The sequence below is a fragment of the Apium graveolens genome, unplaced genomic scaffold, assembly GCF_009905375.1.
Source record: "Apium graveolens cultivar Ventura unplaced genomic scaffold, ASM990537v1 ctg1677, whole genome shotgun sequence".
Taxonomy (NCBI): Eukaryota; Viridiplantae; Streptophyta; class Magnoliopsida; order Apiales; family Apiaceae; genus Apium; species Apium graveolens.
In genome coordinates, this window is record NW_027417352.1 from 20,099 (window position 1) to 37,946 (window position 17,848).

Below are 17,848 nucleotides of genomic sequence, written 5' to 3' on the forward strand. Positions count from 1 at the left end.
TTGCCAAGGAACATCGTTTGGAAGAAAACCCTACACAAAAGCCCTAAAATTTTTGGTAACATGTGGTAAATGTTTCACCACTGTTTAATAATGAAAACCTGTATTTTTCAAGCATATAAATCAAGTTGTTCAAGTCTATTATCTTAATAATTTTTTATATGAAATAAATTGAAATATCAGTCTCATGTTTAAAGTACATAGTTACTCGTAATAAATCAACCCATATATATAAAATGAGATATGATAAGTAATATTTATAACCAGAATAACATATAGAAAATTTTGATTAATATTATAAATTAGTATAATACTGCACAATACTAGGACTCTTTTTCCTACTATGAATTCTAATTTAAAGATACACACTAACCGTTAACAAACATAAGGAAGATGTCCACAACATATTATCCACATAATCAAAGTATTTACTTAATAAGTATATTTTAAAATCATAATCTAGACCGGAGACCAGCAACTAGAGTCTATGTATAGTAGCTATCAATAGAAGTTGGAAATAGTCGGGTATTTTAAGTAATTTATTGAACTTATTGTTTAATAGAAAAAAGTTATAATATATATTGTTAGTTTACACTCTCTGTTTTTCATTATATTATTATCCAAACTTATTCTAAATTCTGATTTATTTAGTTTACATACAGTAGCTAGGGATGTTTGTTCCATCCTTCATAGAGTTTCTAATCCTAATTTATATAATACAAATAGGTTAAGACATCTTTGTTTTGTGTTAATTGCAATTTGAAGAATTAAGAAGAAAAAACAAACATGAACATTAATTCTTATATTCATCCTTTCTTGTACAAGTAATTTTACTAATTCTGCACAAATATCACAATAATATAATAGTCATGATAAAAATATTTATTTTACCTATTACTGGGCCACCTACCCTAACTCACCCACAAAAGTGATAATCTATAAAGATATTTTATTCAAAATAATAAATAATAAAGATGCTCTCGATATTAAATTTTCAAAATAATATGGTTGTGTCCGAACTTGGAATGATGGAATAAATTGTGGACTTAGGAGCTCCCATGAAAACTAATAAAATTTTAAGATAGTTGTCCGTTATTTGAGTGTGTGCGTGTATAGATATATGCGATACAATTGTAGATTATTTGTGTGTGCATATTCATACGAACACACCCACATACATATATCTATATATATATATATATTAAATTTTATTTTTTACTATTATTTGTGTATTTGTGCATCTTGATCTTGACTACTTAATTTTTGTACATGTTTGTATTTGGTGTTTAGATTGGTTGTAATGATTTACTAAGTGTACTTGATCACCTTGTTTTAACGTTGACCAATTCATTTTCGTTCAAAAGGCATGCGACAAAAAAACAAAAATACTACATTTGTCATTAAAGCTCTTGCAAATCAGAAATATCCAATTGTCAAATTTATTGAGGACACACAACGAGATTTGTACATTACACTATCTAACCTCCTAATATTTCCCAATAAATTTGTAGATGAATTTTCTTTGTATAAATTGAATTTTTCCAAAAAGTTTGAGTGTAAGTTGGTTCAAATTGGATGAAGTGATATAGTGAAGACCAATGAACCAACATGTTACAGCCTTACAATGAGTTTTTAAGTTTATTAACGGTTAATAATGAAACCATTTTTTTATTACGGATCGGAAATGTCCAACATGATGTATAAAATATCTGCTTTAGCCAATATATTCAACTTTTGACCGGAAATTACGCGACTGTCTATATGGAAGGATTCTAGAGTTGTGATACTTTGAGGAAGTCAACAAGTACTATACAATTCAATATTTCAGTTGTTGGTTATTTGTGTGTATATTGTAGATTTTCATCTAGTAAATGGTACAAATTCCTAAATATTCGAATTTTATTAGAATTATATGTGTTCATACGTCTTGACCTTGATGGCCTATTTTTTGCGGTTTTCATATGACACAAGATAAAATATGAGTTGGTAAATTTTCATTGGCTTCTACTTATTAATTACAATGAACCCCTGCATATACAAAAAAAAAACTCCACAATAATGTGGGCATACATTACACATACCCTATTTATGCCCTTGTTCGAATTATATGTTCAATTTTTTAGTAATGATTCAGTAATTGTTGAATTTATGAGAATTTGATTATATGATATGGATTGGGGTGTAATACAGAGATGAGAAATACTGAAAAGGTGTACATATTTACTTAAGACTACTCTATCATACACACATGAAAAAAGGTACACATCTACCTATGCCTATCCCATTGTAAACACAAGAAATAAAAAAGGATGATAATACCAATAAAACCAAACATAAGAATTTTACTTGACAATCCAATACCATCACATCAGAGAAACATAAAGCGTGTGAGAGAGTCTCTATTAAACAAAGTTAAACCAACATAAAAACCCTAACCAAAATCAATTTTTTTAATGTTTAGGAACGAGGAACAAATTGAAAATCACAATCGTGATTTAAACTATATGACATGGATTGGGTTAATAAATGATGATTTATGTAATTTTAATTAGGTCATATAACAAGACATTGGTGCATTGATTTTATGATAATAGTTAAAATATAGAACAAAAGATCTATAGTTTGAGATGCTATATTATGGTAATTTTTTAGTTAACTAACTCTGGATAAGTTAACGACCAAAACACAACAGATGCACACAACAAATATACAATCGTAGCTTCTGTATGAAGATCATTACTAACATCACAATTGTAAGAATTAGGACGTGGAGAGGAATTTAGGAGAACAAGAAATTAACAACTAGTAAGTGTATCAGATATTTTAATAAGTAAGACAAATTGATAACAGTTGAAGTCATGATGGAAGATGAGATTGTTGCAAATACCAAACCGAATTCACTTCAATTTTTCTTGGATTTCTCTGGGGTTGTGTTCAATATGTTTGGTCGGTTTCCTTTTCAGTCTGGGTTTCATTGGGACCTGACTACTAGTTTGTCTTATGTAATCTGTTCCTTATTATTGAATTAAAAATTATAGACACAAGAATTGCGTTGGCTGGTTTTTCGTGTAAAGAGGATGATAATTTTGGGTATAAGTTGTCTTCGTAAAAGATATCATTAAAAAGTGGCAATAATTATAGTAAGTAGCTCGTCATACAATTGATGAATTGAAATATATCTTACCGTTTCCGTTGAGTAAATTTCAAATTTATAATTTTGGTACAATATAGTAAGATAAGTCATTTGACAACTATACTGCACAATTATTATTTTTAAATGAACAAGGTTCCTTTGTTCGCCACCAATTACTGTGAAAAGAATTGGATTTACTGCTTGCCTGCACCAAAAATTACTAAATGAACATACTAGTGAAGCATTGGACGATAGATTGGTCCAAGTGCCGGAAGGATACTGATGGGGAGATTTTAATCCAATCCAAGAAATAGGTTTCTAGGTGTCTTGGATTGAGAAGGATCTATGGATGCCTTTGGTATTTGTAATTGGCAGAGGAAGCCTTTGAACATTTTTAACCAAAATAATGTAATGGAATGTACAAAGAGATCCATAGCCATCAGACGTATAATATGCGGGCAATTATTGTGCACAACTAATATTTCGAATAATGTAGATTTTATGGAAAATTTAAGGCTCTAAGTGAATAAAATCATTGGCCAATGTACAATTTCAAATTGTATGATCAAATCTATGTTAGCTAAGTTTTTAGTATTTTTATGTATCATTGTATACGATCAAATATATTTATTTAAAGGTAAGTACGATATGAATAAAATGAGCTAAGGTGTCTTCTCGAAACTATCACGCATACTATTTTATATATTATGCATTAAGCAACATACACTATTTTATGCATCATGCACTAATACTGGATATGGAAACTGCCTTCCGCGCTATTTGTAAATTTTTGACTTTTAGGATATGGGTTGGGCTATAAGTCATTTAGTTTTTGATCTTAGGGGTCATTTGTTAAATCTGAATGACATTTTCTGAATGACAGAAATTTCTGGATGATCTGGACGAAGAGATAATAAGAAAATCTGATCTTAATCTGAACGGATGATGCTGTTTGTTAAAAAAATTTCTAAATTATCTGGATGATGATAATTTTCTATATTAACTTGCTATTTGTATAATTTTGTTTAATAATTACTTTAGCAAGATATTTTTGATAATAATAATAGAAGAGAATGTTTATGTCATTAATAAATTTTATTACAAAACACAATCAATAGAGAATTATAAAATTATTAAGAATACTTTCACAAATTCAAAGCAATATGATCTCGAAGATCATTCATGTATTGAGTGGCTTGAGATTCCCATTGTGTTTCATTTATTGGTCCCTCCAAATCTTCGTCATTTTTTTCTCCATCACTGGTTTGATCGCAAAAATCAAACAATTCATCTGCTAATTTCTTTTTTCTTATGAAATTATGAACATCAATACAAGAAATCACAATATCTCATTGCGTAGAAAATGAATAAGGAGCCATCTGTTTCAAGATTGGAAATCTTTCTTTTAGCACACCATAAGCACGCTCGATAACATTTCTTAATTTTGCGTGGGCATGATTAAATTTTTCCTCCTTAGTTAAGGCACGTTGACGATCAAAATCTGCTAACCAATATCTTGTGTTACGGTACGGGGTTAAATAACTATGGGTGTTCGTATATGCTGCATCACAAAGATAATATATATCTACAATACAAAATTAGAGAAAATATTCTTTACTTTACCCTATTAAAGTATTCTCGTTTAAAAATAGTAAGAGATACATACTTGGTGGAGGAACCGGAAATCCGGAATCAGGATCGAGGGCGACCTCTGTCAATATTCTTGAATAATGTGCTACTCCCTCCCATCCAGCCCAGACAAATGTAAATATCAATTTAAAATTACATATACCTAAAACATTTTGGTAACACTCGCCTCTTCCTCGTCTTCTATATCGAGCTTGTTGGCTAACTGGAATAACAACATGAACAAGTGTACCATCAAGTGCACCAATTGCTCCCTGTAGCCCAATAATAAAAAATGTGAAAACATATTAAAGAATGGTAGTATTACATCGACATGTTAATTAATAAGAAATTATACTGCAAAAAAATTTCATTACTTACAGGAAATATTTTTAGCAGCTCTTTGTGTCTCCTTGAAATATTTGAGTTTTGAATGGATGTTGTAGGAACTATCATTTCTTTTGCAAACTCCATCATCCCATCCAAGACCTCATGAAAATATTTGTATATTGTTTATGTAGAATGCTGGAACCTACGTTTCACCTTTATAAAACGATCGTTATGGCTTATAACATGTAAAAATATAGCCATTTTTTCTTCAACTGTTGAATATCGACTATCTTCCAGCCAACCACGTTGTTTAAAGTGTTTACAAAGTTGAATATATGCAACACGAGAAAGACGCATCATTTCTTGACAATGAGTGTTAGAACCTTCCAACAACTCTAATGTATAAGCAAATCCGGGCATTGCTGAATTATTATCTCTTATTCTTGGCACATTTTTTGGACGAAGTTTTCTCAGATAACAATACATAATCATCAAGCATAGTAACTGATCCTGAATTTCCATTATCACCCTGTAAAGTACTTTCAAATTATAAACAGATAGAAATAAACTAATAAAAAATCATAACAACTAAAAAAGCGTTAGTAAAACCATTAAATATGCATTATAATTGAAAAGTACAAAATTTGAAACCAAACCAATTTCTAAGTTCAACAAAGCTGAAGAAAGATCAAGTCCTAAGCCAAATCAAATACGAAACTTTAAAAAAGTAGGAAATGAATAGAACTAGATGAAAAACTAAATATCAAATCCTAATTTAGTTGAAACCATTTTAACCCAATGCTCATTCTCCTCTGCATCAAGAAGCATCCATTGTTCTCTATACTTTGCACTCTCACAAAAAATCCCAAGAGCCTTTCGATGCAAGGGATTTGTTGCTCCCCAGCCAAGACTATTCAATTTCTCTTTACATTCTTTAAGTGATGGTCCACTATTGGTCTGAACCATCAATTTTAGTGCATTAGTCATCTCATCTTCAAACTTTGTAGTTTTTGCAAGTTTTGGTGATATTTTAGCTTTTTTCTTTGGATTTTCGTGGATAATTGGATTCAGAGTATTTGACTGACTTTCTTCGATTATTGGAATCTCTATGTCATCATTTAGATCAATAGTCATGTTCTTCTTAGAGCTAGGCCCCCATCCACTAACTCCCGTGGCAGCAGTTCCATCATAAAGTTGAGTGCAAAGTTCAGGATAGCTCAAATGTGTGGTTTTTAATGTGTGCACGATCTTATTTCCCTGTGGACAACAAAATAGAGTAAATTTCATTTATGATGTGGTTTTTAATTTGATTGAATATGAATTAAAAAGTCACCTTTTTAAGTTGATCCCATGCTTCTTCTGAGAAGTTGAATGTATTAGTTGTCGGATCATAATGATTCCCAGTTTTGGATTTGAGTCGACACCAAGCAACATATCGGGATCTTAGGTAATCATATCGGTTTCTCATCTGTCTAGCGTCAACCTCAAAGTTGTGGGTTTTCTTAAGAATTTTTCCCGCTTTTATCCATGAATGCGGCTTAAGGTTACTACCTAGCGTGCCACTAGCTATAACTTCCTCAATGCATGCTTCCAGAAATGTTTTAGTTATAAGTTCACACCTCCACAATACTTTTTTTCTTTTTTGAGTTTCGCTACCTTGACTTTGACTCTCACTAACTTGAGTTTGGGTTTCACTAGCTTTGTCCATACCTACAAACCATATTGAGTTTAAAATTAAATAATATAATAATATATGATTCATAACGTTATAAGTTTCTCTTTGCAGGGGTAAATGACTATAGGTGATTAAACTACTAAACTATTATCATGGTTCATGCCTGGACAAATGTGTGTTCAAACATAATCACTTTGCACTATAAATGTACTAGAAACTTTAATTCTGTAGTATCTATCTCTGTCCTTAAAATTATTAAATACACCTTTAACACACACACAGAAAGAAAAGAAGCAATCAGGCAATGGAAACACGGAAACATAACACTGTAATCATGAACCACTTCCTTGTTTTCTATATAGCAGGAGAATTTAGCAATTGATGTCCATAAACATATAACACATGCATGAAAACAGTCCCAAATAAAAGCATTTCATTGCAACTAAATGTTAAGGAAAAAATCCAGAAAGCTAGAACAACATATCAACAAGCAAAGCCGACCATTACAATTTTAAAAATTGCTACTATTTTAAAAAAAACACATGGAAAAATAATAATTATAAATTAAATGTGTTAGCTGTATATGTGGATTATAGTTTACTACAGGGTATTTACTTGTTTTTTTTTGAATCAAGGATCAAGAAAAAGAAAATAATGGCTAAGTTTATGCATTATAATTACAATATGATAATGGCAAAGTTTTATAATTACAGTATGATAATGGCTAAATTAATCTAATATGTTTGAAGACACAATATATAAATAAGTACAAATTGTCAAAAAGTAAAAAAATTGTAAAATGTCCTTTTCTTTTGCATGACCCCTACATTTAGACAGTTTTATAATAAATTATTCAGAAAGGAAATAATTCCAGGAGTCCAGAAACCTATGAGAAAGCAAGTGACTTAAGCATTGTACAGCTTCATCATATATTTCACAAAGATAAAAGTTGGCTATTAATCTCTTTATGTTCAACTTGTAACTCAAAACTTAAGACACTGCTAGATTAGTTGTAGGTGGTTTTCCACTGTATAATTTCTATCTAATTAATTGGTGAGTACAGTGTTAGCATGGTCATCTCAAATTAGAACTAACATTTGTATTTATTTAGTAAAATAGTAGAGAATCAATTTATTTAGTAAAACAAGACATGTTACACTAATAACAGCAATAACCAAAAAACTTGAATCAGAGTTAAAAAGCTAAAGCTGTAAAACTCAGATTACACTCTTGGGGATGTGTGTGTGTTTCCATATAATCTATTTATAAACACTTGACACCGAATGTTTTGCATTAAAATTTGTCTATCAATTTCTTTACTTCCTGGACCATGTGAGGGGTGTCAATATGTCATACTTATAGATTCATTTTGATGATCTTACAAGTCTGACCAGGAACATGTATCATTCACAATTTCAGTTGCTTTTACAATTTCTTCTTCTTGTTTTACTTTACTTTTCTTGGGGGTTAAAACCACTGGAGTCGGCCTCTTTTTCAGATACAATACCAGTGATGGTGAACTACAGTACCAAAATATCTTATAAACAATTAAAGACTATGCTTAAATAATCCGGAGAGACGAGTGAATGTACAATATATCTGTAAAAATATAGATTAGTTATTTTTCCAAATTCAGTATTTACATTGAACAAATTAATTCTCGTGGTTAACCTAACTCAAGTTAGCCAAGTTTGAGGGCCTAACCTTTGATGAACATTTTCTTTTGCTACAAAAGAATCTCCTCTCTTCCACTTCATACTCAGTATCACGAAGTATTTATATCTCCATACTTAGATGACATTTACTTTCTCTATCTATATCTCAGCTACCAAAAATTAATTATTTCTTATTTTCTGAGCAATTGTTCCTGCATCAGTTTAATCGTTTTCAACTTTAACATATTCACTAAATTTCTTGCAATCATATAGAACAGGTGTGGACATAAATAGATAAATGCCAAATTGGGAGCTAAAGAAGTGCTGCAACCATGTGCAAGTTGTTTTCATCACCACCTAAAGTTAACAAATCAATTGAAAGCATAATAAATCTCTATTCATACTTTCAGGTTGAAATTGATTCGAGGAAAACTCACTAGGGTGTGTTGAAACAAGAGTGATGAATTGGGTACATAAATTCCTAAATCGAGCATAAATTTTGCTCGAGGGCACATAATTCATATGCCTCTGTTGTAGAAGACCTACAGAACAAACACAGTGCATAAACAATTACTAGCAAGATAAAGCACAACACATAACCAATTAAAATAAAAAATAACAGATATACAAAGACACACACATACACAAGTAGAAAGCAATACGAGTATAATCAATTAACATTAACTTTATAGGAGGGGGATGAAAGTAGAAAATATGAAAAGAAGAGAGTAGATAGCCCCTTAAATAGATAAATAAGAGAAGCGTTTGCGCCAAATAACCCTAAAAATCCCGCGAAAATTGTGTATACGATAGTAGCAGTTACAGGAATTGGAGTGATTTCTGGACGATTGAGCGAGAAAGATAAAGATCTGTCGTCCAGCAGTATTTTGTGTTTCGTCCAGAGTGAGTAACCTTAATAAAAAGTAAACAAACATTCTGAATGAGGCCCACTCTGGACGAGGCCCATAAAAATTCTCATTCGGCTGTTATCAAACGAGCCTTTAGTGATTTTTTTTTGTTTGGACGAATGGTTTCTGATTTTTCAAATGCAAAGCTTTCAACAAACATATATGCATTTCAAGTATACCACGTGCATGACAATTATACAATTTTAAGTTATTGTTAATTATGATGGTTATTTTAGAATTTAAATAATACATGACTCTTTAAGAAAAAAAGTGAATTACACGAAAAATATTTTAGTAAATTAACCAGATATAGAAATATTCCGTGATTTACATTTAAGCTTATAATTGTAGAATAATTATCAGCCAGATCTTTATGTAAAACAGAGTAAATTGAAAATATTAATATGTATTTATTCTTCATAAATCTTATGATTTTTCTATCAAAAAAAGAAAAAGATAAAAGGTGCATATTCTCATTGTAATCAATTTCAAAATATTTCTTAAAATGTCGGGTTCACTACATTATATATTCACACCAAGTCTCTGCTGTAGATGAGCGCTCTTGTCTATGTTTGGTTCTTACTGATACAAACTCTTCACATTTCCTCTTCAAACTACTCTCTAAACATTTTGTTTCTGTTTCCTCTCAAGTTCCCCTCTCTTGCTCCCACATCTAATCACCTAAATACACCTGTAATTCTTTTCAAGTCATGGCAATGGAGACTGAGTTTGAATTCTATGAATTTAAGCATAGGTTTGCCTTGTACGATCCAGCTTCCTATTTCGATGAAAATATTAGCGACCAGCATTTTAATCTTTACCATACCATCGACCGGACACTTTTTTATAGGCTAGTCCGTAAACTTGGTCGTAACGTTGATGAATCTATGTTTGTGGTGGCATTCTTAATCTGGCTGGAAAGAATCTGTTATAGCAAGAATGCTGTCCACAAAGTAATTTCTTGGCCATTTCATTTAATTAACCAACTTGCAAATGAGATTGCTGGTTTTTTTATGTGGATGGAGAACAAGGACGTAGGTCAAGAGTTGTTTGATCCTCGTTTGCTTCAGATGTTATGCTCTCGTGAAATCAACGTGCTCTACTTTCGGGAGAAACGGAGTAAGGTCAATGAGAGTGTCAGGAATATAGTCTCTGAAGTTTGTGTGAGGGCGTTTAGAGATATACTGACAAGTGATAGTCAGTTTGTAGATGTTCATGGAGATAGGATGTGGTTTGGTTGTAACACCAATCCAGTTTTTGTGCCACGTCCTCCTTTGTACCACAATGTTGTAGGTCGGTTTCCTCAACCAGGGTTAGGTGCAAACTTGGGTCCTAGAAATTATATGGGTCACGTCCGGAATGTATTGGAAAATCCCGATGCTGATTTAAGTGAAATTTATGGAGGAATGCAGGTGGTGGATGGTTGCGAGGATGAACCTCATGTTGCACCAGAAGATCGAACAATCTTTTTAACATTCTCCAAAGGCTACTACCTCCCTGAATCGGAAATTATATGTTGTAATTGAAAGTCGCGAGTCCACTTCTGATGATTATTAAAAAAAACATTTGAACTAGCCTTTTTTTCACCTGTTTATGTTAAAGTTGGTGGCTTGTGGTAAATGTTTCACCACTTTTTAATATTGAAAACTTGTAATTTTGAAGAAGATACATCATGTTGTTCAAATTTATTATCTTAAGAATTTTTTTCTGAAATAAATTGAATTAATTCTCATGTTGAAAGTACAAAGTTACTCAGTAATAGATTAAGCCATATAGAAAATGAGATATATGATTAATAATATTTATAACTACAATAACATATAGAAATATTTTATTAATATTATAAATTAATATAATATTGCACCATACGACTCTTGTTCCCACCATGAATTCTAATTTAAAGATGCACATGAAAGGTTAACAATCATAAAAAAGATGGCCACAACATATTCTCTACATAATCAAAATTTTTACTTAATAAATAGATTTTAAAATCATAATCTAGACAACTGACCAACAACCAGAGTCTATGTATCATATCCTAGTCTAGAACATGAGTCTATGTATCATACCCTAGTCTAGAACATTGTCAGAGTCTATGAGTCTCCAGATCAGTCCTAAGTCTATATATATCATCTAACGATAAAAATTAAGAAATCAATGATGTTTTGAAGGCAAATTTTAGAGATATCCTCAAATTATTTTATGTAAACTAAGTGTACTTGATCACCTTGTTTTAACGTTGACCAATTCATTTTCGTTCAAAAGGCATGCGACAAAACAACAAAAATACTACATTTGTCATTAAAGCTCTTGCAAATGAGAAATATCCAATTGTCAAATTTATTGAGGACACACAACGAGATTTGTACATTACAATATCTAACCTCCTGATATTTCCCAATAAATTTGTAGATGAATTTTCTTTGTATAAATTGAATTTTTCCAAAAAGTTTGAGTGTAAGTTGGTTCAAATTGGATGAAGTGATATAGTGAAGACCAATGAACCTACATGTTACCGCCTTACAATGAGTTTTTAAGTTTATTAACGGTTAATAATGAAACCATTTTTTCATTACGGATCGGAAATGTCCAACATGATGTATAAAATATCTGCTTTAGCCAATATATTCAACTTTTGACCGCAAATTACGCGACTGTCTATATGGAAGGATTCTAGAGTTGTGATACTTTGAGGAAGTCAACAAGTACTATACAATTCAATATTTCAGTTGTTGGTTATTTGTGTGTATATTGTAGATTTTCATCTAGTAAATGGTACAAATTCCTAAATATTCGAATTTTATTAGAATTATATGTGTTCATACGTCTTGACCTTGACGGCCTATTTTTTGCGGTTTTCATATGACACAAGATAAAATATGAGTTGGTAAATTTTCATTGGCTTCTACTTATTAATTACAATGAACCCCCTCCATATACAAAAAAAATCTCCACAATAATGTGGGCATACATTACACATACCCTATTTATGCCCTTGTTCGAATTATATGTTCAATTTTTTAGTAATGATTCAGTAATTGTTGAATTTATGAGAATTTGATTATATGATATGGATTGGGGTGTAATACAGAGATGAGAAATACTGAAAAGGTGTACATATTTACTTAAGACTACTCTATCATAGACACATGAAAAAAGGTACACATCTACCTATGCCTATCCCATTGTAAACACAAGAAATAAAAAAGGATGATAATACCAATAAAACCAAACATAAGAATTTTACTTGACAATCCAATACCATCACATCAGAGAAATATAAAGCGTGTGAGAGAGTCTCTATTAAACAAAGTTAAACCAACATAAAAACCCCAACCAAAATCAATTTTTTTAATGTTTAGGAACGAGGAACAAATTGAAAATCACAATCGTGATTTAAACTATATGACATGGATTGGGTTAATAAATGATGATTTATGTAATTTTAATTAGGTCATATAACAAGACATTGGTGCATTGATTTTATGATAATAGTTAAAATATAGAACAAAAGATCTATAGTTTGAGATGCTATATTATGGTAATTTTTTAGCTAACTAACTCTGGATAAGTTAACGACCAAAACACAACAGATGCACACAACAAATATACAATCGTAGCTTCTGTATGAAGATCATTACTAACATCACAATTGTAAGAATTAGGACGTGGAGAGGAATTTAGGAGAACAAGAAATTAACAACTAGTAAGTGTATCATATATTTTAATAAGTAAGACAAATTGATAACAGTTGAAGTCATGATGGAAATGAGATTGTTGCAAATACCAAACCGAATTCACTTCAATTTTTCTTGGATTTCTCTAGGGTTGTGTTCAATATGTTTAGTCGGTTTCCTTTTCAGTCTGGGTTTCATTGGGACCTGACTACTGGTTTGTCTTATGTAATCTGTTCCTTATTATTGAATTAAAAATTTTAGACACAAGAATTGCGTTGGCTGGTTTTTCGTGTAAAGAGGATGATAATTTTGGGTATAAGTTGTCTTCGTAAAAGATATCATTAAAAAGTGGCAATAATTATAGTAAGTAGCTCGTCATACAATTGATGAATTGAAATATATCTTACCGTTTCCGTTGAGTAAATTTCAAATTTATAATTTTGGTACAATATAGTAAGATAAGTCATTTGACAACTATACTGCACAATTGTTATTTTTAAATGAACAAGGTTCCTTTGTTCGCCACCAATTACTGTGAAAAGAATTGGATTTACTGCTTGCCTGCACCAAAAATTACTAAATGAACATACTAGTGAAGCATTGGACGATAGATTGGTCCAAGTGCCGGAAGGATACTGATGGGGAGATTTTAATCCAATCCAAGAAATAGGTTTCTAGGTGTCTTGGATTGAGAAGGATCTATGGATGCCTTTGGTATTTGCAATTGGCAGAGGAAGCCTTTGAACATTTTTAACCAAAATAATGTAATGGAATGTACAAAGAGATCCATAGCCATCAGACGTATAATATGCGGGCAATTATTGTGCACAACTAATATTTCGAATAATGTAGATTTTATGGAAAATTTAAGGCTCTAAGTGAATAAAATCATTGGCCAATGTACAATTTCAAATTGTATGATCAAATCTATGTTAGCTAAGTTTTTAGTATTTTTATGTATCATTGTATACGATCAAATATATTTATTTAAAGGTAAGTACGATATGAATAAAATGAGCTAAGGTGTCTTCTCGAAACTATCACGCATACTATTTTATATATTATGCATTAAGCAACATACACTATTTTATGCATCATGCACTAATACTGGATATGGAAACTGCCTTCCGCGCTATTTGTAAATTTTTGACTTTTAGGATATGGGTTGGGCTATAAGTCATTTAGTTTTTGATCTTAGGGGTCATTTGTTAAATCTGAATGACATTTTCTGAATGACAGAAATTTCTGGATGATCTGGACGAAGAGATAATAAGAAAATCTGATCTTAATCTGAACGGATGATGCTGTTTGTTAAAAAAATTTCTAAATTATCTGGATGATGATAATTTTCTATATTAACTTGCTATTTGTATAATTTTGTTTAACAATTATTTTAGCAAGATATTTTTGATAATAATAATAGAAGAGAATGTTTATGTCATTAATAAATTTTATTACAAAACACAATTAATAGAGAATTATAAAATTATTAAGAATACTTTCACAAATTCAAAGCAATATGATCTCGAAGATCATTCATGTATTGAGTGGCTTGAGATTCCCATTGTGTTTCATTTATTGGTCCCTCCAAATCTTCGTCATTTTTTTCTCCATCACTGGTTTGATCGCAATAATCAAACAATTCATCTGCTAATTTCTTTTTTCTTATGAAATTATGAACAACAATACAAGAAATCACAATATCTCATTGCGTAGAAAATGAATAAGGAGCCATCTGTTTCAAGATTGGAAATCTTTCTTTTAGCACACCATAAGCACGCTCGATAACATTTCTTAATTTTGCGTGGGCATGATTAAATTTTTCCTCCTTAGTTAAGGCACGTTGACGATCAAAATCTGCTAACCAATATCTTGTGTTACGGTACGGGGTTAAATAACCATGGGTGTTCGTATATGCTGCATCACAAAGATAATATATATCTACAATACAAAATTAGAGAAATTATTCTTTACTTTACCCTATTAAAGTATTCTCGTTTAAAAATAGTAAGAGATACATACTTGGTGGAGGAACCGGAAATCCGGAATCAGGATCGAGGGCGACCTCTGTCAATATTCTTGAATCATGTGCTACTCCCTCCCATCCAGCCCAGACAAATGTAAATATCAATTTAAAATTACATATACCTAAAACATTTTGGTAACACTCACCTCTTCCTCGTCTTCTATATCGAGCTTGTTGGCCAACTGGAATAACAACATGAACAAGTGTACCATCAAGTGCACCAATTGCTCCCTGTAGCCCAATAATAAAAAATGTGAAAACATATTAAAGAATGGTAGTATTACATCGACATGTTAATTAATAAGAAATTATACTGCAAAAAAATTTCATTACTTACAGGAAATATTTTTAGCAGCTCTTTGTGTCTCCTTGAAATATTTGAGTTTTGAATGGATGTTGTAGGAACTATCATTTCTTTTTCAAACTCCATCATCCCATCCAAGACCTCATGAAAATATTTGTATATTGTTTGTGTAGAATGCTGGAACCTACGTTTCACCTTTATAAAACGATCGTTATGGCTTATAACATGTAAAAATATAGCCATTTTTTCTTCAACTGTTGAATATCGACTATCTTCCAGCCAACCACGTTGTTTAAAGTGTTTACAAAGTTGAATATATGCAACACGAGAAAGACGCATCATTTCTTGACATTGAGTGTTAGAACCTTCCAACAACTCTAATGTATAAGCAAATCCGGGCAATGCTCAATTATTATCTCTTATTCTTGGCACATTTTTTGGACGAAGTTTTCTCAGATAACAATACATAATCATCAAGCATAGTAACTGATCCTGAATTTCCATTATCACCCTGTAAAGTACTTTCAAATTATAAACAGATAGAAATAAACTAATAAAAAATCATAACAACTAAAAAAGCGTTAGTAAAACCTTTAAATATGCATTATAATTGAAAAGTACAAAATTTGAAACCAAACCAATTTCTAAGTTCAACAAAGCTGAAGAAAGATCAAGTCCTAAGCCAAATCAAATACGAAACATTAAAAAAGTAGGAAATGAATAGAACTAGATGAAAAACTAAATATCAAATCCTAATTTAGTTGAAACCATTTTAACCCAATGCTCATTCTCCTCTGCATCAAGAAGCATCCATTGTTCTCTATACTTTGCACTCTCACAAAAAATCCCAAGAGCCTTTCGATGCAAGGGATTTGTTGCTCCCCAGCTAAGACTATTCAATTTCTCTTTACATTCTTTAAGTGATGGTCCACTATTGGTCTGAACCATCAATTTTAGTGCATTGGTCATCTCATCTTCAAACTTTGTAGTTTTTGCAAGTTTTGGTGATATTTTAGCTTTTTTCTTTGGATTTTCGAGGATAATTGGATTCAGAGTATTTGACTGACTTTCTTCGATTATTGGAATCTCTATGTCATCATTTAGATCAATAGTCATGTTCTTCTTAGAGCTAGGCCCCCATCCACTAACTCCCGTGGCAGCAGTTCCATCATAAAGTTGAGTGCAAAGTTCAGGATAGCTCAAATGTGTGGTTTTTAATGTGTCCATGATCTTATTTCCCTGTGGACAACAAAATAGAGTAAATTTCATTTATGATGTGGTTTTTAATTTGATTGAATATGAATTAAAAAGTCACCTTTTTAAGTTGATCCCATTCTTCTTCTGAGAAGTTGAATGTATTAGTTGTCGGATCATAATGATTCCCAGTTTTGGATTTGAGTCGACACCAAGCAACATATCGGGATCTTAGGTAATCATATCGGTTTCTCATCTGTCTAGCGTCAACCTCAAAGTTGTGGGTTTTCTTAAGAATTTTTCCCGCTTTTATCCATGAATGCGGCTTAAGGTTACTACCTAGCCTGCCACTAGCTATAACTTCCTCAATGCATGCTTCCAGAAATGTTTTAGTTATAAGTTCACACCTCCACAATACTTTTTTCTTTTTTTTGAGTTTCGCTACCTTGACTTTGACTCTCACTAACTTGAGTTTGGGTTTCACTAGCTTTGTCCATACCAACAAACCATATTGAGTTTAAAATTAAATAATATAATAATATATGATTCATAAAGTTATAAGTTTCTCTTTGCAGGGGTAAATGACTATAGGTGATTAAACTACTAAACTATTATCATTGTTCATGCCTGGACAAATGTGTGTTCAAACATAATCACTTTGCACTATAAATGTACTAGAAACTTTAATTCTGTAGTATCTATCTCTGTCCTTAAAATTATTAAATACACCTTTAACACACACACAAAAAGAAAAGAAGCAATCAGGCAATGGAAACACGGAAACATAACACTGTAATCATGAACCACTTCCTTGTTTTCTATATAGCAGGAGAATTTAGCAATTGATGACCATAAACATATAACACATGCATGAAAACAGTCCCAAATAAAAGGATTTCATTGCAACTAAATGTTAAGGAAAAAATCCAGAAAGCTAGAACAACATATCAACAAGCAAAGCCGACCATTACAATTTTAAAAATTGCTACTATTTTAAAAAAAACACATGGAAAAATAATAATTATAAATTAAATGTGTTAGCTGTATATGTGGATTATAGTTTACTACAGGGTATTTACTTGTTTTTTTTTGAATCAAGGATCAAGAAAAAGAAAATAATGGCTAAGTTTATGCATTATAATTACAATATGATAATGGCAAAGTTTTATAATTACAGTATGATAATGGCTAAATTAATCTAATATGTTTGAAGACACAATATATAAATAAGTACAAATTGTCAAAAAGTAAAAAAATTGTAAAATGTCCTTTTCTTTTGCATGACCCCTACATTTAGACAGTTTTATAATAAATTATTCA

General features: G+C 31.2%; 3 protein-coding genes across 3 annotated transcripts; 1 reads left to right on the forward strand and 2 right to left on the reverse strand.

Moving 5' to 3' along the window:
* Positions 1-5,842: 5,842 nt before the first annotated feature.
* On the reverse strand, positions 5,843-6,794 carry LOC141700039 (uncharacterized). Its single transcript, XM_074503813.1, has 2 exons — positions 6,420-6,794; positions 5,843-6,343 (listed from the first exon to the last, which is right to left on the reverse strand). Exons 1-2 carry the CDS (start codon positions 6,792-6,794, stop codon positions 5,843-5,845), a joined length of 876 nt encoding a protein of 291 aa, XP_074359914.1.
* Positions 6,795-10,034: 3,240 nt separating this feature from the next.
* On the forward strand, positions 10,035-10,850 carry LOC141700040 (uncharacterized). Its single transcript, XM_074503814.1, has one exon. It carries the CDS (start codon positions 10,035-10,037, stop codon positions 10,848-10,850), a length of 816 nt encoding a protein of 271 aa, XP_074359915.1.
* A 3,859-nt stretch (positions 10,851-14,709) lies between these two features.
* Positions 14,710-16,784, reverse strand: LOC141700042 (uncharacterized). Its single transcript, XM_074503815.1, has 4 exons — positions 16,650-16,784; positions 16,112-16,573; positions 15,027-15,261; positions 14,710-14,921 (listed from the first exon to the last, which is right to left on the reverse strand). Exons 1-4 carry the CDS (start codon positions 16,782-16,784, stop codon positions 14,710-14,712), a joined length of 1,044 nt encoding a protein of 347 aa, XP_074359916.1.
* Positions 16,785-17,848: the final 1,064 nt, after the last annotated feature.

Coding starts and splice junctions, on each gene's coding strand:
- LOC141700039 (XM_074503813.1), bottom strand. CDS start 6,794: ATGGACAAAGCTAGTGAAACCCAAACTCAAGTTAGTGAGAGTCAAAGT. Junction 6,344..6,419: donor CATGGGATCAACTTAAAAAG/GTGACTTTTTAA, acceptor TGTTGTCCACAG/GGAAATAAGATCGTGCACAC.
- LOC141700040 (XM_074503814.1), top strand. CDS start 10,035: ATGGCAATGGAGACTGAGTTTGAATTCTATGAATTTAAGCATAGGTTT.
- LOC141700042 (XM_074503815.1), bottom strand. CDS start 16,784: ATGAGAAACCGATATGATTACCTAAGATCCCGATATGTTGCTTGGTGT. Junction 15,262..16,111: donor CAGAGGAGAATGAGCATTGG/GTTAAAATGGTT, acceptor ATTGGGCTACAG/GGAGCAATTGGTGCACTTGA. Junction 14,922..15,026: donor ATTTCCGGTTCCTCCACCAA/GTATGTATCTCT, acceptor TTTGTGATGCAG/CATATACGAACACCCATGGT.